Raw genomic sequence first — 13,380 nt, 5'->3', positions numbered from 1 at the left:
GCCATCATGATTTAGTTGAGCCAACTCTTCCCATTCCAGGAGAAAGTCACTCACTTGGCCGCTTCCACTGTGTGAGATGTGATGCTGCAATGCCAGCAAAAAGGATCCTTCAATACCAGAGGCAGCAAGGGGTCTTCCAGAGAGTGGAGGAAAAGGGGCCACCTCGTCACAGCTCTGATTTACACACAGCACAGAGAGGTTGCCTGACTCCGCACAACTGCAGTCACAGTATCCAGTGAGGAAGTGTAGCTTCAACGCAAAACTTACACACTGCCCAGGTAGCGCCCCCGGAACAGCCGCCCCCAGAAACAGCACTATACCCTGTTTGTGCCCTGCTGGTGGACATGGAAGGAGAGCACAGGACAAACTATTTTAAAGTGCCAATGCATTACAGAGGCTCTGTACCCACAGATCAGTGACCGAGTGGACAAAAGAGATATAGTGGTTTAAAGCAGAACATTTACAGGCAACACTGATAGCTCTATATAACTGCGATTCGGCAAACACTATCTGCTGGCAGAGCATGCTGGGATCATATAGAGATGTAATAAGCATGCAATGCATGACCGCCACCACCAGAGGGCACTGACCTGGAGAGTTCAATGAGGATTTCTGTATGAAAGAAAGAAAGTGTCACAGTTATCTCTGTATGACACACTTACCGCTAGGAGAACAGCATCAGTGGCCGGTACTTACCCGGGAGGACAGAAGTTTCTTTGGAGTGATCTGGGAAAAGGATCATGATATACAGTTGTGTATGGGAGTAAAACTAGCATCACATTCCCAATGCTCTCCACTCAGAATGGCTTATTAATTACCTTGGGCTTCAGAGACTTCCTCTTCTCCAGGGCAGAGACAGATCCACCTTGTGCCTGGAAGATGGCAGAGATAGCGTTAGGGATCACACCCATGCAGTACATGGAGGATGGGGAATGACAGCAGTAATACAGAGTGTATAGTAGTTACATGGGATGGCAGAGAGAGCGTTAGGGGTCACACCCATGCAGTACATGGAGGATAGGGAATGACAGCAGTAATACACAGTGTATAGTAGTTACATGGGATGGCAGAGAGAGCGTTAGGGGTCACACCCATGCAGTACATGGAGGATGGGGAATGACAGCAGTAATACACAGTGTATAGTAGTTACATGGGATGGCAGAGAGAGCGTTAGGGATCACACCCATGCAGTACATGGAGGATAGGGAATGACAGCAGTAATACAGAGTGTATAGTAGTTACATGGGATGGCAGAGAGAGCGTTAGGGATCACACCCATGCAGTACATGGAGGATGGGGAATGGCAGCAGTAATACACAGTGTATAGTAGTTACATGGGATGGCAGAGAGAGCGTTAGGGATCACACCCATGCAGTACATGGAGGATAGGAAATGACAGCAGTAATACACAGTGTATAGTAGTTACATGGGATGGCAGAGAGAACGTTAGGGATCACACCCATGCAGTACATGGAGGATGGGGAATGACAGCAGTAATACACAGTGTATAGTAGTTACATGGGATGGCAGAGAGAACGTTAGGGATCACACCCATGCAGTACATGGAGGATAGGGAATGACAGCAGTAACACAGAGTGTATAGTAGTTACATGGGATGGCAGAGATAGCGTTAGGGATCACACCCATGCAGTACATGGAGGATAGGGAATGACAGCAGTAATACACAGTGTATAGTAGTTACATGGGATGGCAGAGAGAGCGTTAGGGATCACACCCATGCAGTACATGGAGGATAGGGAATGACAGCAGTAATACACAGTGTATAGTAGTTACATGGGATGGCAGAGAGAACGTTAGGGATCACACCCATGCAGTACATGGAGGATAGGGAATGACAGCAGTAATACAGAGTGTATAGTAGTTACATGGGATGGCAGAGATAGCGTTAGGGATCACACCCATGCAGTACATGGAGGATAGGGAATGACAGCAGTAATACACAGTGTATAGTAGTTACATGGGATGGCAGAGAGAGCGTTAGGGATCACACCCATGCAGTACATGGAGGATAGGGAATGACAGCAGTAATACACAGTGTATAGTAGTTACATAGGATGGCAGAGAGAGCGTTAGGGGTCACACCCATGCAGTACATGGAGGATGGGGAATGGCAGCAGTAATACAGAGTGTATAGTAGTTACATGGGATGGCAGAGAGAGCGTTAGGGATCACACCCATGCAGTACATGGAGGATGGGGAATGACAGCAGTAATACACAGTGTATAGTAGTTACATGGGATGGCAGAGAGAGCGTTAGGGATCACACCCATGCAGTACATGGAGGATGGGGAATGACAGCAGTAATACAGAGTGTATAGTAGTTACATGGGATGGCAGAGAGAGCGTTAGGGGTCACACTTATGCAGTACATGGAGGATAGGGAATGACAGCAGTAATACACAGTGTATAGTAGTTACATGGGATGGCAGAGAGAGCGTTAGGGGTCACACTCATGCAGTACATGGAGGATGGGGAATGACAGCAGTAATACAGTGTGTATAGTAGTTACATGGGATGGCAGAGATCGCGTTAGGGATCACACCCATGCAGTACATGGAGGATGGGGAATGACAGCAGTAATACACAGTGTATAGTAGTTACATGGGATGGCAGAGAGAGCGTTAGGGATCACACCCAAGCAGTACATGGAGGATGGGGAATGACAGCAGTAATACACAGTGTATAGTAGTTACATGGGATGGCAGAGAGAGCGTTAGGGATCACACCCATGCAGTACATGGAGGATGGGGAATGACAGCAGTAATACACAGTGTATAGTAGTTACATGGGATGGCAGAGAGAGCGTTAGGGGTCACACTCATGCAGTACATGGAGGATGGGGAATGACAGCAGTAATACAGTGTGTATAGTAGTTACATGGGATGGCAGAGATCGCGTTAGGGATCACACCCATGCAGTACATGGAGGATGGGGAAAGACAGCAGTAATACACAGTGTATAGTAGTTACATGGGATGGCAGAGATAGCGTTAGGGATCTCACCCATGCAGTACATGGAGGACGGGGAATGACAGCAGTAATACACAGTGTATAGTAGTTACATGGGATGGCAGAGAGAGCGTTAGGGATCACACCCATGCAGTACATGGAGGATAGGGAATGACAGCAGTAATACAGAGTGTATAGTAGTTACATGGGATGGCAGAGAGAGCGTTAGGGATCTCACCCATGCAGTACATGGAGGATGGGGAATGACAGCAGTAATACAGTGTGTATAGTAGTTACATGGGATGGCAGAGATCGCGTTAGGGATCACACCCATGCAGTACATGGAGGTTGGGGAAAGACAGCAGTAATACACAGTGTATAGTAGTTACATGGGATGGCAGAGAGAGCGTTAGGGATCACACCCATGCAGTACATGGAGGATGGGGAATGACAGCAGTAATACACAGTGTATAGTAGTTACATGGGATGGCAGAGAGAGCGTTAGGGATCACACCCATGCAGTACATGGAGGATAGGGAATGACAGCAGTAATACAGAGTGTATAGTAGTTACATGGGATGGCAGAGAGAGCGTTAGGGATCTCACCCATGCAGTACATGGAGGATAGGGAATGACAGCAGTAATACACAGTGTATAGTAGTTACATGGGATGGCAGAGATAGCGTTAGGGATCACACCCATGCAGTACATGGAGGATGGGGAATGACAGCAGTAATACACAGTGTATAGTAGTTACATGGGATGGCAGAGATCGCGTTAGGGATCACACCCATGCAGTACATGGAGGATGGGGAATGGCAGCAGTAATACACAGTGTATAGTAGTTACATGGGATGGCAGAGATAGCGTTAGGGATCACACCCATGCAGTACATGGAGGAAGGGGAATGGCAGCAGTAATACACAGTGTATAGTAGTTACATGGGAAGGCAGAGAGAGCGTTAGGGATCACACCCATGCAGTACATGGAGGATGGGGAATGACAAAAGTAATACAGTGTATAGTAGTTACATGGGATGGCAGAGAGAGCGTTAGGGATCACACCCATGCAGTACATGGAGGATGGGGAATGACAGCAGTAATACAGAGTGTATAGTAGTTACATGGGATGGCAGAGAGAGCGTTAGGGATCACACCCATGCAGTACATGGAGGATAGGGAATGACAGCAGTAATACAGTGTATAGTAGTTACATGGGATGGCAGAGATCGCGTTAGGGATCACACCCATGCAGTACATGGATGATGGGGAATGACAGCAGTAATACACAGTGTATAGTAGTTACATGGGATGGCAGAGAGAGCGTTAGGGATCACACCCATGCACTACATGGAGGATGGGGAATGACAGCAGTAATACAGAGTGTATAGTAGTTACATGGGATGGCAGAGAGAGCGTAAGGGGTCACACCCATGCAGTACATGGAGGATAGGGAATGACAGCAGTAATACACAGTGTATAGTAGTTACATGGGATGGCAGAGAGAGCGTTAGGGATCACACCCATGCAGTACATGGAGGATGGGGAATGACAGCAGTATTACACAGTGTATAGTAGTTACATGGGATGGCAGAGAGAGCGTTAGGGGTCACACCCATGCAGTACATGGAGGATAGGGAATGACAGCAGTAATACACAGTGTATAGTAGTTACATGGGATGGCAGAGATAGCGTTAGGGATCACACCCATGCAGTACATGGAGGATGGGGAATGACAGCAGTAATACACAGTGTATAGTAGTTACATGGGATGGCAGAGATAGCGTTAGGGATCACACCCATGCAGTACATGGAGGATAGGGAATGACAGCAGTAATACAGAGTGTATAGTAGTTACATGGGATGGCAGAGAGAACGTTAGGGATCACACCCATGCAGTACATGGAGGATGGGGAATGACAGCAGTAATACACAGTGTATAGTAGTTACATGGGATGGCAGAGAGAGTGTTAGGGATCTCACCCATGCAGTACATGGAGGATGGGGAATGGCAGCAGTAATACCCATGCAGTACATGGAGGATGGGGAATGACAGCAGTAATACAGTGTGTATAGTAGTTACATGGGATGGCAGAGAGAGCGTTAGGGATCACACCCATGCAGTACATGGAGGATGGGGAATGGCAGCAGTAATACCCATGCAGTACATGGAGGATAGGGAATGACAGCAGTAATACACAGTGTATAGTAGTTACATGGGATGGCAGAGAGAGCGTTAGGGATCACACCCATGCAGTACATGGAGGATAGGGAATGACAGCAGTAATACAGAGTGTATAGTATTTACATGGGATGGCAGAGAGAGCGTTAGGGATCACACCCATGCAGTACATGGAGGATAGGGAATGACAGCAGTAATACACAGTGTATAGTAGTTACATGGGATGGCAGAGAGAACGTTAGGGGTCACACCCATGCAGTACATGGAGGATGGGGAATGACAGCAGTAATACACAGTGTATAGTAGTTACATGGGATGGCAGAGAGAGCGTTAGGGATCACACCCATGCAGTACATGGAGGATAGGGAATGACAGCAGTAATACACAGTGTATAGTAGTTACATGGGATGGCAGAGAGAGCGTTAGGGATCACACCCATGCAGTACATGGAGGATGGGGAATGACAGCAGTAATACACAGTGTATAGTAGTTACATGGGATGGCAGAGATAGCGTTAGGGATCACACCCATGCAGTACATGGAGGATGGGGAATGACAGCAGTAATACACAGTGTATAGTAGTTACATGGGATGGCAGAGAGAGCGTTAGGGATCACACCCATGCAGTACATGGAGGATAGGGAATGACAGCAGTAATACAGAGTGTATAGTAGTTACATGGGATGGCAGAGAGAGCGTTAGGGGTCACACTCATGCAGTACATGGAGGATGGGGAATGACAGCAGTAATACAGAGTGTATAGTAGTTACATGGGATGGCAGAGAGAGCGTTAGGGATCACACCCATGCAGTACATGGAGGATAGGGAATGACAGCAGTAATACACAGTGTATAGTAGTTACATGGGATGGCAGAGATAGCGTTAGGGATCACACCCATGCAGTACATGGAGGATGGGGAATGACAGCAGTAATACAGAGTGTATAGTAGTTACATGGGATGGCAGAGAGAGCGTTAGGGGTCACACTCATGCAGTACATGGAGGATGGGGAATGACAGCAGTAATACAGAGTGTATAGTAGTTACATGGGATGGCAGAGAGAGCGTTAGGGATCACACCCATGCAGTACATGGAGGATTGGGAATGACAGCAGTAATACAGAGTGTATAGTAGTTACATGGGATGGCAGAGAGAGCGTTAGGGGTCACACTCATGCAGTACATGGAGGATGGGGAATTACAGCAGTAATACACAGTGTATAGTAGTTACATGGGATGGCAGAGAGAGCGTTAGGGATCATACCCATGCAGTACATGGAGGATAGGGAATGACAGCAGTAATACAGTGTATAGTAGTTACATGGGATGGCAGAGAGAGCGTTAGGGGTCACACCCATGCAGTACATGGAGGATGGGGAATGACAGCAGTAATACACGGTGTATAGTAGTTACATGGGATGGCAGAGATAGCGTTAGGGATCACACCCATGCAGTACATGGAGGATGGGGAATGACAGCAGTAATACACAGTGTATAGTAGTTACATGGGATGGCAGAGATAGCGTTAGGGATCACACCCATGCAGTACATGGAGGATGGGGAATGACAGCAGTAATACAGAGTGTATAGTAGTTACATGGGATGGCAGAGAGAGCGTTAGGGGTCACACTCATGCAGTACATGGAGGATGGGGAATGACAGCAGTAATACACAGTGTATAGTAGTTACATGGGATGGCAGAGAGAGCGTTAGGGATCACACCCATGCAGTACATGGAGGATGGGGAATGACAGCAGTAATACACAGTGTATAGTAGTTACATGGGATGGCAGAGATAGCGTTAGGGATCACACCCATGCAGTACATGGAGGATGGGGAATGACAGCAGTAATACAGAGTGTATAGTAGTTACATGGGATGGCAGAGAGAGCGTTAGGGGTCACACCCATGCAGTACATGGAGGATGGGGAATGACAGCAGTAATACACAGTGTATAGTAGTTACATGGGATGGCAGAGAGAGCGTTAGGGATCACACCCATGCAGTACACGGAGGATGGGGAATGACAGCAGTAATACACAGTGTACAGTAGTTACATGGGATGGCAGAGAGAGCGTTAGGGGTCACACCCATGCAGTACATGGAGGATGGGGAATGACAGCAGTAATACACAGTGTATAGTAGTTACATGGGATGGCAGAGAGAGCGTTAGGGATCACTCCCATGCAGTACATGGAGGATGGGGAATGACAGCAGTAATACACAGTGTATAGTAGTTACATGGGATGGCAGAGAGAGCGTTAGGGATCACACCCATGCAGTACATGGAGGATGGGGAATGACAGCAGTAATACACAGTGTATAGTAGTTACATGGGATGGCAGAGAGAGCGTTAGGGATCACACCCATGCAGTACATGGAGGATAGGGAATGACAGCAGTAATACACAGTGTATAGTAGTTACATGGGATGGCAGAGAGAGCGTTAGGGATCACACCCATGCAGTACATGGAGGATGGGGAATGACAGCAGTAATACACAGTGTATAGTAGTTACATGGGATGGCAGAGATAGCGTTAGGGATCACACCCATGCAGTACATGGAGGATGGGGAATGACAGCAGTAATACACAGTGTATAGTAGTTACATGGGATGGCAGAGAGAGCGTTAGGGATCACACCCATGCAGTACATGGAGGATAGGGAATGACAGCAGTAATACAGAGTGTATAGTAGTTACATGGGATGGCAGAGAGAGCGTTAGGGGTCACACTCATGCAGTACATGGAGGATGGGGAATGACAGCAGTAATACAGAGTGTATAGTAGTTACATGGGATGGCAGAGAGAGCGTTAGGGATCACACCCATGCAGTACATGGAGGATAGGGAATGACAGCAGTAATACACAGTGTATAGTAGTTACATGGGATGGCAGAGATAGCGTTAGGGATCACACCCATGCAGTACATGGAGGATGGGGAATGACAGCAGTAATACAGAGTGTATAGTAGTTACATGGGATGGCAGAGAGAGCGTTAGGGGTCACACTCATGCAGTACATGGAGGATGGGGAATGACAGCAGTAATACAGAGTGTATAGTAGTTACATGGGATGGCAGAGAGAGCGTTAGGGATCACACCCATGCAGTACATGGAGGATTGGGAATGACAGCAGTAATACAGAGTGTATAGTAGTTACATGGGATGGCAGAGAGAGCGTTAGGGGTCACACTCATGCAGTACATGGAGGATGGGGAATTACAGCAGTAATACACAGTGTATAGTAGTTACATGGGATGGCAGAGAGAGCGTTAGGGATCATACCCATGCAGTACATGGAGGATAGGGAATGACAGCAGTAATACAGTGTATAGTAGTTACATGGGATGGCAGAGAGAGCGTTAGGGGTCACACCCATGCAGTACATGGAGGATGGGGAATGACAGCAGTAATACACGGTGTATAGTAGTTACATGGGATGGCAGAGATAGCGTTAGGGATCACACCCATGCAGTACATGGAGGATGGGGAATGACAGCAGTAATACACAGTGTATAGTAGTTACATGGGATGGCAGAGATAGCGTTAGGGATCACACCCATGCAGTACATGGAGGATGGGGAATGACAGCAGTAATACAGAGTGTATAGTAGTTACATGGGATGGCAGAGAGAGCGTTAGGGGTCACACTCATGCAGTACATGGAGGATGGGGAATGACAGCAGTAATACACAGTGTATAGTAGTTACATGGGATGGCAGAGAGAGCGTTAGGGATCACACCCATGCAGTACATGGAGGATGGGGAATGACAGCAGTAATACACAGTGTATAGTAGTTACATGGGATGGCAGAGATAGCGTTAGGGATCACACCCATGCAGTACATGGAGGATGGGGAATGACAGCAGTAATACAGAGTGTATAGTAGTTACATGGGATGGCAGAGAGAGCGTTAGGGGTCACACCCATGCAGTACATGGAGGATGGGGAATGACAGCAGTAATACACAGTGTATAGTAGTTACATGGGATGGCAGAGAGAGCGTTAGGGATCACACCCATGCAGTACACGGAGGATGGGGAATGACAGCAGTAATACACAGTGTACAGTAGTTACATGGGATGGCAGAGAGAGCGTTAGGGGTCACACCCATGCAGTACATGGAGGATGGGGAATGACAGCAGTAATACACAGTGTATAGTAGTTACATGGGATGGCAGAGAGAGCGTTAGGGATCACTCCCATGCAGTACATGGAGGATGGGGAATGACAGCAGTAATACACAGTGTATAGTAGTTACATGGGATGGCAGAGAGAGCGTTAGGGATCACACCCATGCAGTACATGGAGGATGGGGAATGACAGCAGTAATACACAGTGTATAGTAGTTACATGGGATGGCAGAGAGAGCGTTAGGGATCATACCCATGCAGTACATGGAGGATAGGGAATGACAGCAGTAATACAGTGTATAGTAGTTACATGGGATGGCAGAGAGAGCGTTAGGGGTCACACCCATGCAGTACATGGAGGATGGGGAATGACAGCAGTAATACACGGTGTATAGTAGTTACATGGGATGGCAGAGATAGCGTTAGGGATCACACCCATGCAGTACATGGAGGATGGGGAATGACAGCAGTAATACACAGTGTATAGTAGTTACATGGGATGGCAGAGATAGCGTTAGGGATCACACCCATGCAGTACATGGAGGATGGGGAATGACAGCAGTAATACAGAGTGTATAGTAGTTACATGGGATGGCAGAGAGAGCGTTAGGGGTCACACTCATGCAGTACATGGAGGATGGGGAATGACAGCAGTAATACACAGTGTATAGTAGTTACATGGGATGGCAGAGAGAGCGTTAGGGATCACACCCATGCAACCATCCCTTCTTGTGGAATCCATAAAGTACAAAGAAGGAGTCTGACTTCCGAAGGGAACTGTCATATATCCAATGAGAGTTCTGCAGAATTAAAAGCCGGTACAATAATTTCCTCATTAATGTGGAAACTAGACACCACCTTAGGAAGGAACCCAGGGTGAGTCCGAAGCACCTGTCCTGGTGTAAAATCAGAAACGGAGGGCAACAAGAAGCCGTAAGCCATTTGAAATCCACTGAGCTCAGTGGTTCAAATGGAGGTCCTTGGAGAGCCCTCAAGACCACAGCCAAATCCCAAGGAGCCACTGGAGGGACAAAGGGAGGCTGAATGCGAAGGACACCTTGCATAAAAGTGCAGCTATCAGAGAGAGGAGCAATCCTACGCTGGAACTACATTGATAGTGCAGAGACAAGCACCTTCAATGGGGCAAGGCGGAGACCGTGATCTAAACCCGCCTGCAGGAAAGCCAAAAGTCTGGATATCCGAAACATTTGGGGATCGTAACCTCTGAGACAACACCAATCAAAGTAGGTATGCCACACCATGTGGTAAATCCTGGCAGAAGCAGGTTTCCGAGCTCTGAGCATGGTGTTAACCACAGAGCTGGAAAAACCCCTGGACCTTAGAGAGGGGGGGATGTCTCAGGAGCCAGGCCGTCAAAGACAGACAACCCAGGTCCGGGTAAAGGCAAGGACCCTTAGACAACAGTTTCGGACGTTGAGGCAACATCAATGGAGTGTCCAGTGACGTCTAGGCCACACTGGAGCCACCAGCAGAACCGTGCCTCCTCCTTGCCTGAACTGCTGAAGTAACCGAGGAAGAAGGGAGACTGGAGGAGAGCAGTACACAAACTGGAAGGTCCACTTGACCGACAGAGCGTCCACTAGAAGAGCCTCGGAGTCTCTTGTTTTGGACCCGTACACTGGCAGTTTGCGATTGTGTCGGGAGGCCATGAGGTCTACCTCTGGAAGTCCCCACTTGTCCACGAGGAGCTGAAACACTTCTTGGTGAATAGACCATTCCCCTGGATGTACGTCATAACGGCTGAGGAAATCCGCTTCCCAATTGAGTACTCCTGGTATGAACACTGCTGATATGGCCGGGAGATGGCCTTCCGCCCAAGTCAGAATGCGTGACACCTTTGTCATTGCTGCCTGACTTTGCGTTCCGCCTTAACGGTTGATGTAAGCCACCGTCCTGTCGTTGTCTGACTGAACCTGCACTGACTTTCCAGGTATAATTAGCCTGGCCTGTTGCAAGGCCCTGAACACCACCCGAAGTTCCAATATGTTTATAGGGCAGGCTCTTCTGCTGTCCACCTTCCCTGAAAGAAGTGTGGACCTGTCACTGCGACCCAACCCCGGAGACAGGCGTCCGTTGTCAGGTGAACACAGTCCGGAATCCAAAAGGGGCACCTGTTGGGGAGATGACCTGTCTGAAGCTACCAAGCAATAGACCGACGCACCTCCGGAGAGAGCACCATCCTTTGAGGTTTTATCCAGTGGGGTAATCCGTCCCACCTGGAGAGGATCAAGCTCTGCAGAGGCTGGGAGTGAAACTGGGCATACTCCACCATGTCGAACGTCGAAACCATGGAGCCCAGTAACTGCATTGCTGAGTGAATGGACACTCGGCTACTGTGTAGGCACTTGTGTATCTGCGTCTGCAAATTGGAGATCTTGTCTGTCGTCAGAAAGATCCTCTGTTGTTGAGAATCCAGTAGAGCCCCGAGATGGAGCACCCTCTGGTAAGGAGTTAGGGAGGACTTTTCAGTTGATTAGCCAGCCGTGAGTCTGCAGCACAGAGATAGTAAGCTGTTGATGGTGGAGAAGTACCTCTGGAAACCCGGCTAGAAGCAGAAGACGTCCAGGTAGGGTAACAGGCGGACCCCCTGCAGTCGCAGATGGGCTGCCATTAGTGCCATAATTTTCGTTAAACACCCAAGGCGCAGTAGGAAGGCAAAACGGCAAACCTGAGAAAACGTTGGTGAGCTGAAGCAATCGGAATATGCAGGTATGCATCCTGAATATCCAGAGACACCATAAAATCCCCAGGTTCTATAATTGACCGTAGGGTCTCCAGGGACTTGAGGTTGAGGATAGGCCGATATGAACCATTCGGTTCTTGAACCAGAAAGAGGTTTGTATAATAACCTGTTCCCCTCTAGGTTAACAGGACAGGTACTATGACCCCTGCTTGGAGCATAGAACGTACCACTTCCTGGATTTGGATGGCCTTGTCCTGGTTTGACTGGAGGCCTGTGCTGAAGAACTGATGGGGAGGCCTTCTGCGAAAGGAGAGGGCGTACCCGTGAAAGACGACTTCCCTTACCCAAGTGTCTGTGGTGGTCTGACACCAGCACTGAGCGAACTGAAGAAGTCTGCCTCCCGCCCTGAGGGCTTATAGTCAGACTTGGCAGCTGGACGTCTGGCACTCCAAGCCTGCTTCGTGGGCTTGGTAACCTTTGTGGCGCCTGAAGGCCTAGGAAAGGAATGAGCCTTAAGTTTTTCCTGAGGGTGATAAGGCGAAAGGACGAGGTCCCAGACCTCGAGGGAGCAGGAGCCGAGAGGAGACAAGCAGTTTTTGCAGCTGCCGAAGTGTCCACAATTTTATCCAAATCCGGACCAAACAAGACTTGTCCGTTGTAAGGTAAACACTCCTGCCCTTTCTTAGATTCAGCATCCGCTCTCCAAGAGCGCAACCATAGGGAGCAGCGTGCTGAAATAGCCGCAGCTGAAATCCTGGATGTTAAGAGGCCGATGTCTACAGCAGCCTCATTAATATAAGTAGCTGAATCCTGAGATTGCCTACCAGCTCTACTTGCTCACTGGTAGCATCTGAGGGAAACGACGTCTCCAGAGAATCCGCCCAGCGTTCCATGGCTCTGGCAACCCAGCAGATGGCCCTGGCTGGCCTGGTGGCCCCTCCTGAAAGGGAATAAATGGACTTTAAGCACACTTCCACTTTCCTGTCCGTAACATCTTTCAAACAGGACATGGATGGCCTGGACAGAGTCGCACTCTTAACCAGGCACGTCACATGCAAATCCACCTGAGGAGGAGTCTCCCATTTAGAGAAATAATCCCCTGCAAAGGGATAAGCGTGAGCCACACATTTTTTGAGGTTGGAAGTGCTTCCCAGGAAATGTCCAAGGCTCCTCCAAATAATACACTAGTTGATCAGACAGAGGAAATATGGCAGCGGTACCGCTAACGTACTTAAAAAAAAAAAAAAAAAAAAAGAAGGCATATTTGGACTAAAAGGCCCGATACATCTGCAATGGATTGCAGTGATCCCGCGATGCTGCAACCCGGCATTGCAGAAATCCAACATGTTGGATTTTCCCAATTTGACGATCGAGATTGTCTAATCGGGGACA

At 48.4% G+C, this 13,380-nt stretch overlaps 1 protein-coding gene across 1 annotated transcript in view; it reads right to left on the bottom strand.

Moving 5' to 3' along the window:
* LOC148442737 (anillin-like) overlaps window positions 1–13,380 on the bottom strand; it is a gene marked incomplete at its 5' end in the record, with an annotated part of 235,749 nt that overhangs the window by 207,647 nt on the left and 14,722 nt on the right. The window contains 3 exons of the mRNA XM_088463547.1: window positions 591–612; window positions 697–726; window positions 819–872. Of these exons, the coding sequence (XP_088319673.1) occupies window positions 591–612; window positions 697–726; window positions 819–872 (106 nt within the window). The remainder of the gene's footprint in view (window positions 1–590; window positions 613–696; window positions 727–818; window positions 873–13,380) is intronic.

Source organism: Taudactylus pleione, unplaced genomic scaffold (assembly GCF_031769625.1).
Source record: "Taudactylus pleione unplaced genomic scaffold, aTauple2 ptg001406l, whole genome shotgun sequence".
Taxonomy (NCBI): Eukaryota; Metazoa; Chordata; class Amphibia; order Anura; family Myobatrachidae; genus Taudactylus; species Taudactylus pleione.
The sequence above is the reverse complement of the archived record's forward strand: the minus strand, read 5'-3'. Positions and strand labels throughout refer to the sequence as shown.